General features: G+C 39.4%; 2 protein-coding genes across 5 annotated transcripts; both read right to left on the bottom strand.

The window, feature by feature from the left end:
- Window positions 1–36: 36 nt before the first annotated feature.
- On the bottom strand, window positions 37–2,177 carry LOC133736427 (probable inactive heme oxygenase 2, chloroplastic). The gene is made up of 5 exons (XM_062163907.1): window positions 1,560–2,177; window positions 1,251–1,474; window positions 872–979; window positions 646–780; window positions 37–558 (listed from the first exon to the last, which is right to left on the bottom strand). The coding sequence occupies exons 1-4, from the start codon at window positions 2,068–2,070 to the stop codon at window positions 679–681; spliced, it is 945 nt and encodes a 314-aa protein (XP_062019891.1). The 5' UTR covers window positions 2,071–2,177; the 3' UTR covers window positions 37–558; window positions 646–678.
- Window positions 2,178–2,553: 376 nt separating this feature from the next.
- Window positions 2,554–9,189, bottom strand: LOC133736423 (uncharacterized). 4 transcript variants are annotated; one of them, XM_062163901.1, is made up of 10 exons: window positions 8,318–9,186; window positions 6,622–7,782; window positions 5,297–6,454; window positions 5,066–5,107; window positions 4,686–4,762; window positions 3,905–3,989; window positions 3,725–3,808; window positions 3,539–3,640; window positions 3,360–3,458; window positions 2,554–3,115 (listed from the first exon to the last, which is right to left on the bottom strand). In XM_062163901.1, the coding sequence occupies exons 1-10, from the start codon at window positions 9,062–9,064 to the stop codon at window positions 2,990–2,992; spliced, it is 3,681 nt and encodes a 1,226-aa protein (XP_062019885.1). In that variant the 5' UTR covers window positions 9,065–9,186; the 3' UTR covers window positions 2,554–2,989. The 4 variants fall into 4 exon arrangements, 1 of the variants encoding a protein (XP_062019885.1); XR_009859559.1 differs by lacking the exons at window positions 2,554–3,115; window positions 3,360–3,458; window positions 3,539–3,640; window positions 3,725–3,808 and adding an exon at window positions 4,277–4,393 and having other exon boundaries at window positions 5,353–6,454; window positions 8,318–9,189; XR_009859557.1 differs by lacking the exons at window positions 2,554–3,115; window positions 3,360–3,458; window positions 3,539–3,640; window positions 3,725–3,808 and adding an exon at window positions 4,277–4,393 and having other exon boundaries at window positions 8,318–9,189.
- Window positions 9,190–15,244: the final 6,055 nt, after the last annotated feature.

Raw genomic sequence — 15,244 nt, forward strand, 5'->3', positions numbered from 1 at the left:
AATTTGAATGCAGGAGAATAATCAATGCAGGTAAAATATGATAATCAACGGCGTAATTAACTAATTGTTAAAGAGGGGCGAAAGGCCCAAGTACAGGGATTCCTTCGTTGAAAATTGATACACTGCCGACAAGTTTCACTCTGCACAGCTTTGAAGATGAACTTATTTAGGTTTAACTCTGAAGTACTTCAGGCCAGCAGCTATAGCTTGTGGATGACCTACTACAGTGAACACATGGCTCTATCATTACCTAACCTAATGAACCCACCAAGCCCTAAATGAGAGCACTTTGAAATCAAGCCAACTGATAAATCATCCAAAAGGCTTAAGAGACTAGAAGGCCTTCAAGCCTGAAACAGGGAGAAAAGCCAAGATCCTGCTGGCAAGATGAGGCTCAGAAATAGAATGTACTTGTTGTGCTGACTGCTGAGTGCAGTCTTTCGAGTCCTAAGGAAAATTTCCAGGAGAAGATGATGTTCTTTCCGGAGATGCATCCTACTTCAGTCTGGTGACGAACCATCTTTGTATGAATATGAGTCCACAGTAGAACCATGCTGCCTGGTAAACAGAATAGAAAACAAACGTTATTGACATACAGCAACTAATGTTCAAAATTGGAGTTGACAAAATGAAATCCAGGCTTACCCATGAGTGAGCTTCTGAGCTGTTAATTTGATATCACTTGGTTTCTAAGATGATCAGGCGAATTATCTGCCCCAGAGATCGGAATGACTTGGTTGTTTCTCTTAAGCATTTGTTCTTGTCATCTCGACTCCAGTGCTGCAATCACAATGGTAGAGTAGATTTAGTAACCCTGTTAAAATTAACTCATGCAAAGTGACTACAAGATAGCATCAAAGGCATTATTAACCTCTCCAAGCTTGTTGAGCTTCTCACGAACCCCTCTCATTAACTCTGGCACATCACCTTCCCATGTGTAAAACTCCAACTCCCTTCCTTCAAGTAGCCTCTCAGATACCTAAAACCAACAAGTTCCCATTTCCAAGTAAAATCATCAATCAGACACTTGAATATAAAAACCTAAAGCTCTTTCCACATATGGCCTCAAAAAGTAGTCAGGAAAAATCAACAGAAAGTTGAAGGCTTGAAGCAAATTGGCAACAGTAAAGTACCCACCTATCTTGCTACGATTACATGTTTTTCACATATCCCTAAGAAAAAACTATCTGGTTAACATAAAGTTGAAGGCTTTAAATAAAATGAGAAGAGATCTAAAACTCAGAAAGTACCTGTCTTGCTATGACCTGCCCACCAGATACATGTGAAAAATATATATTATAAAAGTGGCAGAGGAACAATGGCGCACAAGTTTCTGCAAGTTGTTTAAGATACTTGGCATAAGAAACTCCTGGATTGCTGGGCTCCGGAATCACATTGCCCTGTTCACCAAACCATTGCAAATCTTTCGAAAGCGCTTCCGATCTTTCCAATCCGGTATTCCTGAAATACGCGTCTGCAATGGAACACACACAATCAATTACCAAAGTTAGCTCCATGAAATTCAAACAAGCAGAAAACAGAGAAAGAAAGGAACTGACAAGCGACGTCGTTTGAATCATCAACAATGCGCTCCACGGTGTCAAACACCAGCTTACTGTCCACCAAGTACTTGAGAAACCCCTCCACGCTAGGCTGCCAAGTCTCCTTCTCGCCGTCAGATTCCGAAGCATCACTGTCGTCAGGGGCATTATCGTCACTTTCACTCTGACTATCATCACCGTCAGATCGGGGGTCGAGTTTCTTGCCGTTTCTGTTACGGAGCCTCATGGCGACGAACCTCATCTCTTCGGTGATGCCTTTGCTCTCTCCCGGGTACTGCTTCCTGTACCTCGTCCTCCGCCTCACGACCGGCGGCGCCGTGCCCGTGGTGGCCGGAATCGGAGGCGGAGACCAAGAGGTGGAGGCGGCGGTGGTGCTCGAATCGGAGCAGCAGAGAAACAGGGAGGGGAGCTTTCTGGTTGAAATTGAGGGGGAGGGCTTGGGTGAAAGGGTGTAAAGAATTGATGGGGACACCGCTTTGTCCATTAACGACGTCGTTGCGTATTGCATTGTTTTCGGTTCAGACTTCAGAGAGTTCGGAGGGACGAAAGGTAATTTAGCAGCCAGTGTTCTATCGTCTCAGTTCAGAAACGCCACAAGCGCCCCTTGTCTTAAGTCTTAACAAAAGAAAGAAAAATAAATGTCGTCGGTAAAAGTTGTACATTTTTTTTTAAATTTAAAAAAAAAAAAAAAAAAAAAAGGTCACCCAAAAACAGTTTAAAGTCAGTTTTTGGTTAAAAGATAAGGTTAGTTTGGGAAATTTGGTGGTTTAGTTAGATATATTTTTAAACAAATAAATTTGCTAACTGTACTAAAAACTTTGCTGGGTACATTTAGAAACACCAACGCATTTGTTATATCTATTAATATCAATAAAATTTCATCAACAAAAGCTTTTGTTAAGAAAATTAAATATCCATTTTTAATGAGTTTTCCTCGCGACTAATTATTTACATGGGAAAGATGTTTCAACCTTGGGAGTGCAAAACAGAATGACTCGAAAAAGTCCCTAATAAAAATTGTAATTCCTTTTTCTGTTGTACATGCTACATAGAGTTCATAAATGATTCTCCCTATTAGGGAGTTTCACGAGTGAGTTCTACATACAACATCTTCCGATTAACAGTGTTACACTACTAATACAACAAGGTTAATGAGTTTAAAGAATAATGGGGTTGAAGATTACAAGCTCGAGGTTGGAGGATGTACAAAAGAATTTACCGCGCTTCTGTTGGATGATTACCGCTGCGTACATACAAGTCTGTAAATTCATTAGACTGGTTTAGTTTCCGATATACAGGACCAGCAGATGCAATCCACTCTTGTGTGCCAATGCGCACTTTCATCTCAATTTGATCAAAACCACCACCAGCCAATCCGGGTCCCTGAAATGGGAATACATGAACAAAATTCCGGAGGCATAGTTACTTTACGCTGCTGTCTGTTTTTTGGAGCTGGTTTTCAGCTTCCGTAAGAACTCTAATATCTCTGTGTATGAGGGATCGGTGCGGCTGAGCGGTTTGCACGAATTTATATGATCTGTTGACTCTAATACCTGTTCCAAACATAAGTACTTATGAGCCACAAGTTTGAAGATAAAGGTACTAGTGTTTGAAACCTGAATAGGTCCATTCAAAACTTGAAACGGCAATATGGGATAGGGAACATATGTTGTTGGAAGTAACTTGGTCTATACTCTACACTACTGCCTATTCATATCGATATAACGTACTTCAGTTCATTATAAATGAGTGATGAAATCACTTTTTTTCAAAATGGTTTAAAATCATCCCACTTACAACGAGTTCACCAAATCCAGGATATGCTGATTCAATTGGTACAATCTCCATTCGGAAGGCCCATCCTCCATAACCTTCAACAATTGGAGTCACCTTTGTCTGCGAAAAAAGTCAGCACAAATTATTAAGCTCATAAAGACCCCCATAGATACAAAGCATATACACACTACTTTGACTACCTCACAAAAACTGAGGACTTGAAGCAACCCCTTCTTGTGAAGGTGACGAATATAGTCATTAAGCTGTACTAATCTTGGAGACCCACTTGTTAGCTCCCCTATCTAAGAAACATGAAGAAGAAATTATATTAACCTCAAAAATTTGGTAGTGTAGGCATAAAAACATTATAAAGATCATCTACTAACAGTTGGCGCTGGGCGCAACACAAATCCCATCTTCCAAGGCATGTCTGCAAGTTTGCTTCCAAAATGTGGGCAGCTATAGAAAACCTGATATCACATTAAGACACCAGAGTTAATAGAAATGATAATAAGGGTCAAAGAAGAACTGCATTGTAAGTAAAATATTCAATTACTATGACATACAATTCCAACGGTGTTGTTCACAAGACTATTGATATTCTCTGATTTTGCTTTAGATAGTATCTGCTTGACGACCAGACCCCCCATGCTGCAAAATAGCGGACAGGATATATTGCATCAAAGTAGAAAAGTATCAACTAAAACTTGAGAACTATCTATAAAATAAATCAATCCACAAAAACTTTTAACAATAAAAATATGCTGTGGGACAGAAATGAACTAGGGAGAGAAAGAGATTGCATGTGGCACAAAAAATAGGAGGTGATTTGAAGTACCTGTAATCTTGCTAATAACTACCACAAATTAAATGAACCTACCCATTAAATGTAATGGTGATTGGAAAAATAACTCAAACATAACATTAGAATTGAGAACCTCCAGAGTGGTGAACTGCCTATATGCTTATCTGAGAGCCCAGACCAAGCATGGGGGGCATACGGAAGATACTTCTCAGAAATTTATTCTCGGCTCTGCCTTTTTCGTCATTGGTGTCTGCCAAGAAGTGAGTAGAAGTAAAATGTTCACCCACCTACTTGCCCTTTTTTTTTTTTTTTTTTTTTATTGTCTTTGGTACCAGAAAATTTGGCAAAGACCCAAAACTGAGTGAGTGAAGATGCAACAGATTGTGGAAAAGACTACCATGATCTAAACACATTCAACATCAATCACTTGTAATACTGAACCACAAAAAAAAAAGACATAATGCATAAGAAAATCAAAAATGACAACCTGAAAGCAACAATAGTTGATGACTTGGTGCCCACACAAGAAACACTGTACGTACCTATGAGTCACAAAAACAACAGGTCGATCCCCAATACCTGCAGCAACAATCTTCTCTAACAGCATTGAGCTAACTTCCTGGATACTCCAACAACAAAAGCAACAATTACTAAAAGTAATAACATCTAGACCAAATTAGAAGCTCAAAGACTACTTGTAATTAAACACCTCTGACCAATTGAGCACTATTGTTAAGTGCAGCAAACCTAAACTCATAAGTGCAGCACTATTGTATATGATTGGCAAAAATCAACTCATACTACACATCCATAAGTGCAGCAAACCTAAACTCCTCAAGTCACTAGATTCCAAATCAATGGCAATCAATAGATTCCCCTTAACATCTTATGGAAATCCTTCATTGTAACCAAAAGCACTGACCTGAAGGGGCAGGCTAGCGCCAGACCATTGTGTTAAACTTGACTGCATAGCATTTAAACTAAGAGTTAGATGCCAATGTGAGGAGCAACCCATACAAGAAATAATTTTTTTTTTTTAAAAAAACACCAATCTTCAAACGGATATAGTGTGTGTATCAAGGGATAGGATGATATGGTTGGAGAGAAATTCCAAGAAACAACATATTCTATGCAACTAATCACCAAAACAAACCTTGTATCTAAGGGTAAACATACGAGCTTGGGGGAAATCAGCTGAAAGCCATTCACCTGGCCAAAAGGTTCCCATCTTCCCAGCTTCCTGATCAATCTTCTCTACTAAGCCAGACTTAGTGGATGACTTGTCCTCGGCTATACGCCAAGTCTTATAAGGCCCCCCACGGAGGCCATGCACGAAAATTATATCCAGATGAGGAGGCTCCCCTTTGCCTGTACCACTGTGAGATGCATCCCCAGAACTAGAAGAGTTAACATCATCTGAAAGTCTGGTCACAGATTTATCCTCACTGTCAATAGGATTGGCCCCATCTAAAGAAGATGAATCCTGGTGAGCTGCGTCTTGATAAACTTTTTCAGGACATTTCCAATGGGATAATTCAGGATTGATTAAAAATATATTGTCACCATATCGTGGAGAATTTTTGTTAATGTTTGCAGTACCAGCATCAGGAGTGTCACCGTTTGCAGAATCTCCATCAATTGGGCGATTACAAAATATATTTAATAGTGTTGCTCGAGCATAACTTTGTATCTTAAGATCACTGCAACCTGAGATCTTACCATTAGCACAATCCTCAAGCCATTTACACCAAGCTTCATCTTTTATAATTACTTTCTGGACTTTTGGAAGTAGCGAGAGGATAGTTAACAGCCTAGCTGCATGCCGGCGCATGTGTGCTGTAGGCGGAACTCTAACACTAGATGGATCATTACTATCTGCAGTAGATGATTCTTTAGGAATATTTGAGGTTCGATCCTGTGCCTCAAGCGTTTTAGAAGCATCATAGGCTTCTATTGCAGAAAGTTTCTCATAATCATCACGCAACAAAAACCGTCTGAGCAAACATAAGACCCCAAAATCAACTATTTTTTCCTGACATAAAGAATCCGCAGAACAAACTTCAGTCAGTGCTTTGATTCCCTTCAAGGTTGCCATTGCAGAATCAGCCACATCAACCTTAGGCACACTATCTTTCTTCAGAGTTTTTAATGGGGCGGAAAAAGGTTCCATGGAAAGAAGATCTGCCAGTGGAGATGTATCAACAGAATCAGGGGTTGTTCCTAGTTGCTTCACTGCTAGATTAACAACAGCTGCCGCCAACTGATTAGCAGTTTGTCCAGCAGAAAGAATGTTTGACTGATCAATTTGAGTCTGCAAAAAGTATTTGGCTTTATGAATACTGGTAAAGAAATTAAGGTCAACAATTATAATTTTAAACACAGATAAGCAGTATATGAGAGGTGGAGCCTACAAAAAGATTAGACATAGCATGTTTAAAGTCAGAACAGAATAAAGGGAAGGGAAAAAAGAATCCCGACCTTAACTTTATCAGATTTAGGCTGAGTATTTCCTTTAACTGATGATGCCTTGCTGGAACCCAGAATTTCAGTTAGCAGAATAGCTAACCATCCCTGAGAAATTGGTACAGAATAGGGTCCATAGTCATCAAGAATGCGAGAAAGGATTTTTATCGCTGAAACACGCATGGTATCAGAGGAAGATTGCCCAAAAACCCATGGAAGTAATACACCAGACCACTTTTGACCCTCTTGAAGAGATAAATGCAAGTCTCCAGTGCATAGCAATTCTAATGCCTTTGCCAATGCTTCCTGCACATGCTTATGTTTCGTTGTCCGCTTAGCAGTGTCTCTTATCAAATGAAGACCCTTTTCCATCACTCTCTTCCGTGCTTCAGGGCATTTCTCAACAGAAACCAAGAATGCTGACAAAGCCACCTTAGCCAAAGGAATGTCTTTATTTTTAGTTGCTTGTGAAGCAGTAGAAAGAAGACTGGAACTCCAATCAGAAACAGAACCATTCAGGGGTAACTTATCATCCTCTAAAAGCAAGCGAGCCACCAAACTACCGTGCCATTTTACTGATCTCTCAGGTGCCATTAAAGCAGTCATGACAGCATTTCCATCAGCATCCAATTCCTGTATGCGTGATCGATTCTCATCTGATGCCATTGCCCAGTTTGCCAATGCCCATGCAGCAAATGGAACAGCAACATGTTGACAAGTCAAATCATCCCAGAGCCCAGGAACGACAGCTGAAGACAAGTTGGTTTGTGCTAAAGAACTGTCATGCTTACTTTGCAGGAGAAGATTTTGGTTAGTAACCCTCACTGATTCTACACCACTACTATCAGAATTCCGCAACTCCATAAGTCCACTCGTTCTTGATAGTCCTAAAACTGATGTACCCCCAAGAACTTTTATACCAATACCCTTGATTCCACTGTCACCATCTTCGTCACCTTCATGTTCATTTGAATCATCCAAACGCATGCCACCTTCTTCAATAACTTGAAGGCCAGCTGCTATATCCCGCGTTTCAGCATCACCTGGCAAAGAAGGCTTAAAAGACATCTTTTCTGAACTATCACAGTTGGACGTGACAATATCCATTATGGCAGCTACAAGCATGCTCCTGCCTCTCAAAGAATCAGAAACATCGAGCAAACTACGTCTCGAGTGCTGCTTCCAGAGGAATGCAATTATGGTTACCACAGTATTAAAAGCATTGGAAAATTCAAGTATGAAGTATTTTTTTTTTATTAAAAAAAAAAAAAAAAAAATCTGATTCATGATATCAGTAACTACTAAAAGTAACCAAAGTCAGTCATCCACATAACAATTCCCAACCTATAAACGAAGCACAATCAACATACCTACTATATTCTCCATCAGTCCATCCATTCAATTTACAATATTAGATCATATGGCTATACAATAACTTGGGCTTTTCCTCAAAGCACATATCTTTTATCCAAATTATCTCTTTTCACGTTTTTGTCTCGGTTATTTCCAAACTTAGGTTAGAAAGGAAAATGCTAATGATCAAATTCATAGATAAACTCAACCACAAAAGTGCAAATGGATTATCAACACTTAGCTTCGGTTCACATTCCCTAATTTCAATACTTAAACTTTTACAGATTCAGTAAAATTGATTGACCAAACGCATTGTTCACAGCTCAAACCAAATTCAAGAGATAATCGAAAGGCTCACCTTGTTGGATTGCTTAGGCTGGCACGAATAGATAAACCTCAAGAGATTAGGAACAGCGTTGGGCCTGCCGAGCACGGCTGCGGAGACATTAGGGTCGGCGATCAAGAACGCAAGCGCTCTGGCGGACTCCGCCTGAGTCCGGGACCCATCCCTGGGGACCGCCACCGACTCGAGCAGCCAATCGACGACGGCGCCGCCTCCGGCGCCCACAATGGCGGCCCTGCGGCTGGCATTGGCCGCGGAAATATCGGCGAGAAGCGCCGCAACCCTAAGCTGGAAGCCGGAACGGACCTCGTGGTTGGCGGAGGACAACACGGACCGGAGCGAGTGCCAGAGGACGGAGGCGGTGACGCCGGTCTGTTTGGCGTGGTGGACAATCCTCCGGCACGACTCGGCGGATTGGCGCGCCAGGCCTTGGACTCCGTCGTAGAGAGGATTGAACGACTTGTCGTCGGAATCGGTAACGGCGACGACGGCGTAGGAGGCGATTGCGACTGAGGCGATGGCGGCGGTGAGGCCGAGGACGGTGTTGCGGGAGAGGGAGGCGGTGGGGATAGGGAAGATAGGGCTGGAGCGGCGGTGGAGGATTGGCGGTGGCGGAGGGACTTGGTTGGCATTTTTGAGATTGTTGGGGGGTTCGATGGGGTTTCTGGAGGCGGAGGAGGAAAGGGGACGGGGGTGACGGTGGTGGTGAGGGAAGAGGTAATAGCAGTAGCGACGGGTTCTGTGGCAGAGACGGAGCATCATTATTGTGTTGAATTAGGAATTGGAAAAATGAAAATTGGAAAAATATTTTAAAGAAAATTTGATTGTTTGGGAGAAAAGAAAAGAGTGAAGTGGGAAGGAAGGCTTTCCATGGCGGGAGGAAATTCCGCGATTTATACAGAAGGTGAAGTGTACAAAAAAGATGGAATTTTCTCGAGGGATATGCGAACCTTGACCAAACAATGGGCTATTGTGTATGGGCTGAAAACTGGGCTACTGAACACGATGCGGCCCAATTATCTGAACCTTGGGCTATTGTGGTGTAGTGACTGTGGATTGGATAGTGAGCACAATACGGCACTATGAGTCTAGTTGCAGCCCAATACTTTGTTTGCGGATCCATGGTCTAAAGTTAGCTATGAAGCTTGGGATAAAGGCAAGGAGAAGCTTCGTAAAATTCTCTTCATCAATGCATTCATGGATTCTTGTATTGTTTTTGCTCTAGCTATTATGGAAATTGGTGTGACGAGTTAAAGCACATCTACGAGAATGTGATGGTTTTTCTTACTTTATTGCATATAAATTCTGACTCTTTTTTATTTTGAGTATTTCATGTATTGATGTGCCTCGCATATGGTTTCTTAGTGAAAGTAAAAGTAGCAAATGTGAAATTTTTGTTCTTCCCAGTCATGTTTTTACTTACTACAAAGTCCGTCAGCTTTTATTGTATAAATCGTGTTAGACTGAATGAGCAATTAATCCAAGATCAATTCACAATTGCATAAACACACTTAATGTTAATCAACACAACATGAACTAAGCAATATGGTAATTGAAACATACCTTCTTCATTGTTAGGTGCCATTGCTGCAGACAAGTTGACAGTAGCTAGTATTGATCTTCTCCTCGTCTCTGAATACAAGCTCCTTTCTATGGGGCAGGACTTAACGCTTTTGTAACTGAGAGAGCAGGGACCAACACATCTATATATATTGGTTATGATCCTAAGAATCCTCCCATAAAGATGTTTCTTAGAATCCAAGTCACCAACAACAAGAAAACCTAATGCAACACTAAATCGAATTACAATGTAATCCAACTAATGGATTCCTAACCAATGAGCTGATATAATTGTCTCAATAGGTTTCTAGGTATTGTACTTAGCTTACAACTCCTATTAGTGGACAAAATCCAATCTAGTTTGTAAACTGAATATAGATGATGATAGGTCCACATTTATTCTAACATTCTCCCACTTGGACCATCATTGTCTATTCACAAACTGAATCAAGAAAATTTCCAGAAATAGCTGAAGTGTGCACTGAGATGTAATTGTACCTTAAATCCATTCAATTCTGTCAAAATGCATAACCATTGCAGAATCAAGAAATAGGCATGTTCAAATGAGCATACTCGTTCCAGACCACAAAGCAACAGTTTCTGCACTTCACATGAATCTAAACTTAATGTGATGCAATCAAATAACATTTTATATCAAACTGCAGTTGTTATTTGACAACAGTCCAACCTAAGTATTTTGAATATCAAAATCACAATGCAAACACAATTTCTTTACACACAGTGGATCAATGTTTGCTTCTAACTGAATATATGCATATATCACAATCCACTTGAACTGAACTGATAAACTGTACAGCTACCATAAATTTATCAAAATAAATAAAGCTGTCAAAACATTAACTGAAAAATACCTCATTTCATTAAATCAAACATGATGTACAAGGTTTCTGTTACATAGTTCAAAACAGAAAATCAAGAACTGAAACCAAATAAAACTAAACCAAAAAACAATTTTCTCCAAAACATTTTGCTCCCACTGAACTTAAGCATCTTCAAAACTCGACAGAATTCCCATGTTCCTGGAATGCTCCTTAAAAGCTGCTACTGACAATGCTTTAGTAAATGGATCTGCAAGTTGATCACTTGTCTTGACTCCAGAAATCTCAACTTCACCATCTTTAACTCTCTTTCTGATACTATAGAATTTTAAATCTATGTGCTTAGAGTTATTTGATCTCTTACTATTCTTACTGAAGAACACTGCAGCCTCATTATCACAAAATACCTTCAAACTTCCAGTTACAAGATCACTCAACACTTTAGTCTCCAAAATAAAATTTCTGATCCACAAACCCTCACACACTCCTTCATATATAGCTATCAACTCTGCCTGCATGGTGGAAGTAGCTATTAATGACTGCTTCATTGTTTTCCAAGCTACTGCACCACCTGCTAGCATATAAATATAACCACATGTCGACTTCATAGATGTAGGATAATTCCCAGCAAAATCAGAATCAGTAAAGCCAACTAATTCAAGAAGCTTTTTCACACGTTTATACACAAGCATATGGCCTTTGGTCCTTTGCAGGTACCTTAGAACCTTCTTACCAGCTGTCCAATGCTCATGTCCAGGATTTGACTGAAATCTAGATAGCATACCTACTGCAAAAGACAAGTCTGGTCTTGTGCAGACTTGTGCATACATCAAACTCCCTACTAGCCTAGCATATGGTATCGATTCCATCTCAGTTTTCTCAATATCAGTTTTAGGACATTGATTTTTAGTTAGTTTATCTCCCTTAGACATTGGAACTTCACCATTAGCACAGGTTTCCATTCCAAACCTTTTCAGAATTTTTGAAATATAATTTTGTTGAGATAATCCCAACAATCCCTGCTTTCTAGCTATCTCTCTTAATCTCAATTCCTAACACATATGATGCTTCTCCCAGATCCTTCATGTCAAAGTTACTTGACAAGAAAGCCTTAGTGTCTTTCAGCAATTTTACATTACTGCTAGCAAGAAGAATGTCATCTACATATAGGATAAGAAAGATAAAATTGTTTCCAACAACTTTAAGATAAACACATTCATCAACAAGATTTTCAGAAAATCCAAAAGATGAAACCACTGAGTCAAATTTCTTATACCACTGCCTACTAGCTTGTTTGAGTCCATAAATGGATTTCTTAAGTCTACAGACCATATTTTCTTTTCCTGGTTCAATGAAACCCTCAGGTTGTGCCATGAAGATTTCCTCCTCCAGCTCCCCATTTAAGAAGGCCGTTTTTACATCCATTTGATGTAATTCCATGTCATAATGAGCTACTAGAGCCATTATAATTCTAAATGAATCTTTAGTTGAAACAGGTGAGAAAGTTTCTGTAAAATCTATCCCTTCCTTTTGTGTGAAACCTTTAGCAACTAGTCTAGCTTTATGTCTCTCTATATTTCCACTGGCATCTCTCTTGGTTTTGAAAACCCACTTGCAGCCAATTGGTTTGTGATTTTCTTTTGGCTTTACTAGCTCCCAAACTCCATTCTTATACATTGAGTCAAGCTCTGCAATCATAGCTGCAGTCCAAGCATCAGAATCTCTACTCTCAGTGGCTTGTTTAAAACTAGTGGGATCATTGTCATCTGACAACGCAGACTCAACTTCATTTAGGTACACTTCATAAATGTCATCCTCCCCTCCAAACCTTGGTTTCCTCACTCTCTGTGATCTTCTAGGTTGCACAACTTGATTTTGTTGTGGCTCAGGTTGAGGTTGAGGTTCGGGTTCAGGCTCAGTTTGTGGTTCAGTTGGTGGTCCAGTTTGAGGTTCAGCTTGAGTTTCTTGTACTTGTTCCTGTTCTAAATTTTGTTCAGCCATTTCAGAATCATGGTCTTCAGCCTCTATAACATCATCTACTGCATTTTGACCTTCAACTAGATTTTGGGTTTGAACTAATCCTGAATTTAACAAACTATTTTGAATGTTTGGCAATACAGCTATGCTACCCTCGTTTTCTGCAATTTCTTCAAAATCTGAAGACAAGTCTTCAAAACTTGTATTGCAGATACTTTCACCTAAAAATTTAACTTGATGAGTTTCAAAAACTCTAGGTGAGTGATGAGGTGAATAAAGTTTATATCCTTTAGACTTCTCACAGTAGCCAATAAAATGACAAGTTACAGACTTTGGATCAAGCTTTCCTAAATTTGGATTATAAATCCTTGCTTCAGCTTTACATCCCCAGACATGACAATGGTGTAAACTTGGTTGCCTACCACACCATAATTCAAATGGTGTTTTATCTACAGCTTTGCTTGGGGATCTGTTGCAAAGATAATTTGCAGTTCTTAAAGCTTCTCCCCAAAACATCTTTGGCAATCCTGAAGTACACATCATACTTCTTACCATGTTTAATAGAGTTCTATTTTTCCTCTCGGCTACCCCATTTTGTTGGGGATTATATGGTGTTGTATACTGAGCCTTTATGCCTACACTTTGCAGATATAAGGCAAAAGGACCCTTTTGTTGTCCTTGCTCAGTATATTTGCCATAAAACTCTCCCCCCCTATCAGACCTCACAACCTTAATTTTCAAGTCCAGTTGATGTTCAACCTCAATTTTGAAAATTTTAAAAGCCTCAAGTGATTGTGATTTTTCTGACAGTAAGTAGATGTAGCTATACCTGGAAAAATCGTCTATAAAGGTAATGAAGTAAATATTTCCACATATTGTCTTGTGTCTAAAAGGTCCACATATATCTGTATGGATTAATTCCAACAGTTTCTTACTTCTATTGGCATTTTTCTTTCTTAAGTTTGTCATTTTTCCTTTATAACATTCAATACAATTCTCAAGATCATCAAAGTCTAATTCTGGTAGTGTTTTATTTTTCACAAGTACTTTCAATCTTTCTTTTGATATATGGCCAAGTCTCCTGTGCCACAAATATGCAGATTTTTCATTGTGTAAGGTTCTTTTGACACCAGTAATGGTGTTTATGCTTGATGTGTTATTGTTATTTTCAACAAGTAAAGTTTCTTGTTGACCTAATGAACAATTCAATCTTAAATAATCATTCACAATAATACCAGAACCAAAAATAGAATAATCTTTAGGTAAGAAATCAAGAGAATCCTTGAAAATTTTTATTCCATTAGAACCAATGTAAAAGTTACATCCACTTTTAACCAAAAGACTAACTGAAAGCAAATTCCTCTTAATTGAGGGAATATAATAAACACTATCTAAAACCAGAAAATTTCCTAATCCCAAATCTAGTCTTAAAGATCCTACTGCCTTGACTGCAACCCTCATTCCATTCCCAACGCAGATGTTAGCTTCATCACTTCTTGGCTTCCTCTTCCTTATGAATCCCTGCAAAGAATTCGTAATATGTAAGGGACTGCCACTATCTAACCAATAAGAATGAGGTTCTATGTTAACAAAATTAACTTCTAATGAAAAAGTTTCTAAATGATCAAATAAATCAATCTTACCCTTTTTCACAAGCCATGCCTTAAATCCTGTACAGTCCTTCTTCATGTGTCCTACTTTCTTACAAAAGTAGCACTTGAACTTAAATGGCTTGTTGACCTTAGCTGCTGCAGTACTTCCTGATGGCTTAGCAATGATTTTCTTAGGCTTGAATTTGTTCTGTTTCTTAGGCTTCTCAACTAGGTTGATAGAGGTGGAGGGCTGCTTATCCTTTTTCATCCTACTCTCCTCATCCACGCAGATGGCAATGAGCTCATTCAAGGTCCAGTTCTCCTTCTGTGCATTGTAACTGGTTCTCAGGGTGTTGAAACTAGGTGGCAGGGAGTCTAAGGCATTGTGAACAAGTTGGTCATCCTTAACCCCCATATCAAGATCCTTGAGCCTAGCATTTAACTCAGTAAGCTTCAAAATGTGCTGCCTAACTCCACCACTACCTGTATATTTTAATTCATTCATCTCCTTATTGAGTCTTGCAGCCTCAGCCTTATTGCTCTCCTTAAACTTCTTAGCTATGGCATCCATATAATCAACAGCTAGGGCTGGTTCATCTATGCTACCTCTCACAGTATCAGACATGGTGGTTCTCATCACATTCTTAGCTCTATAATTGGATCTATGCCAATCTCGATAATATTTCTTGTCTTCAGGTGAGCTGTTGGCATCTATACCATAGGGTTCTATATCAGTAAAACACAAGTCCATGTTCTCATGCATCATGAGATAAAACTCCACACCACTTTTCCAGGCCTTAAAATTTGATCCAGTAAGCATCTGGATATTATTCAGGTTCATGTAGGTGATTCCTAGGGAGCAAAACAAAAGAAAAATAAGTTTTAGTTTTCAACAGTTCACAGAAAACAAGTTTTGTCAAAAATGTTCTGCATATATGTGTTAATTCTAAAGCAGTTCATGTAAACACACAAGC

This window comes from Rosa rugosa, chromosome 3, assembly GCF_958449725.1.
Source record: "Rosa rugosa chromosome 3, drRosRugo1.1, whole genome shotgun sequence".
In the NCBI taxonomy this organism is placed as follows: domain Eukaryota; kingdom Viridiplantae; phylum Streptophyta; class Magnoliopsida; order Rosales; family Rosaceae; genus Rosa; species Rosa rugosa.

Bases quoted from the DNA above. Each gene is read 5' to 3' on its own strand.
- LOC133736427 (XM_062163907.1), bottom strand. From the start codon at position 2,070: ATGCAATACGCAACGACGTCGTTAATGGACAAAGCGGTGTCCCCATCA. The intron at 1,475-1,559 runs GTCAGTTCCTTT...GTTCCATTGCAG, and splicing joins TGATTCAAACGACGTCGCTT to ACGCGTATTTCAGGAATACC. The intron at 980-1,250 runs GTACTTTCTGAG...TGTTGGTTTTAG, and splicing joins GGCAGGTCATAGCAAGACAG to GTATCTGAGAGGCTACTTGA.
- LOC133736423 (XM_062163901.1), bottom strand. From the start codon at position 9,064: ATGATGCTCCGTCTCTGCCACAGAACCCGTCGCTACTGCTATTACCTC. The intron at 6,455-6,621 runs GTCGGGATTCTT...TACTTTTTGCAG, and splicing joins CTAAATCTGATAAAGTTAAG to ACTCAAATTGATCAGTCAAA. The intron at 3,990-4,685 runs GTACGTACAGTG...GCTATTTTGCAG, and splicing joins GTTGTTTTTGTGACTCATAG to CATGGGGGGTCTGGTCGTCA.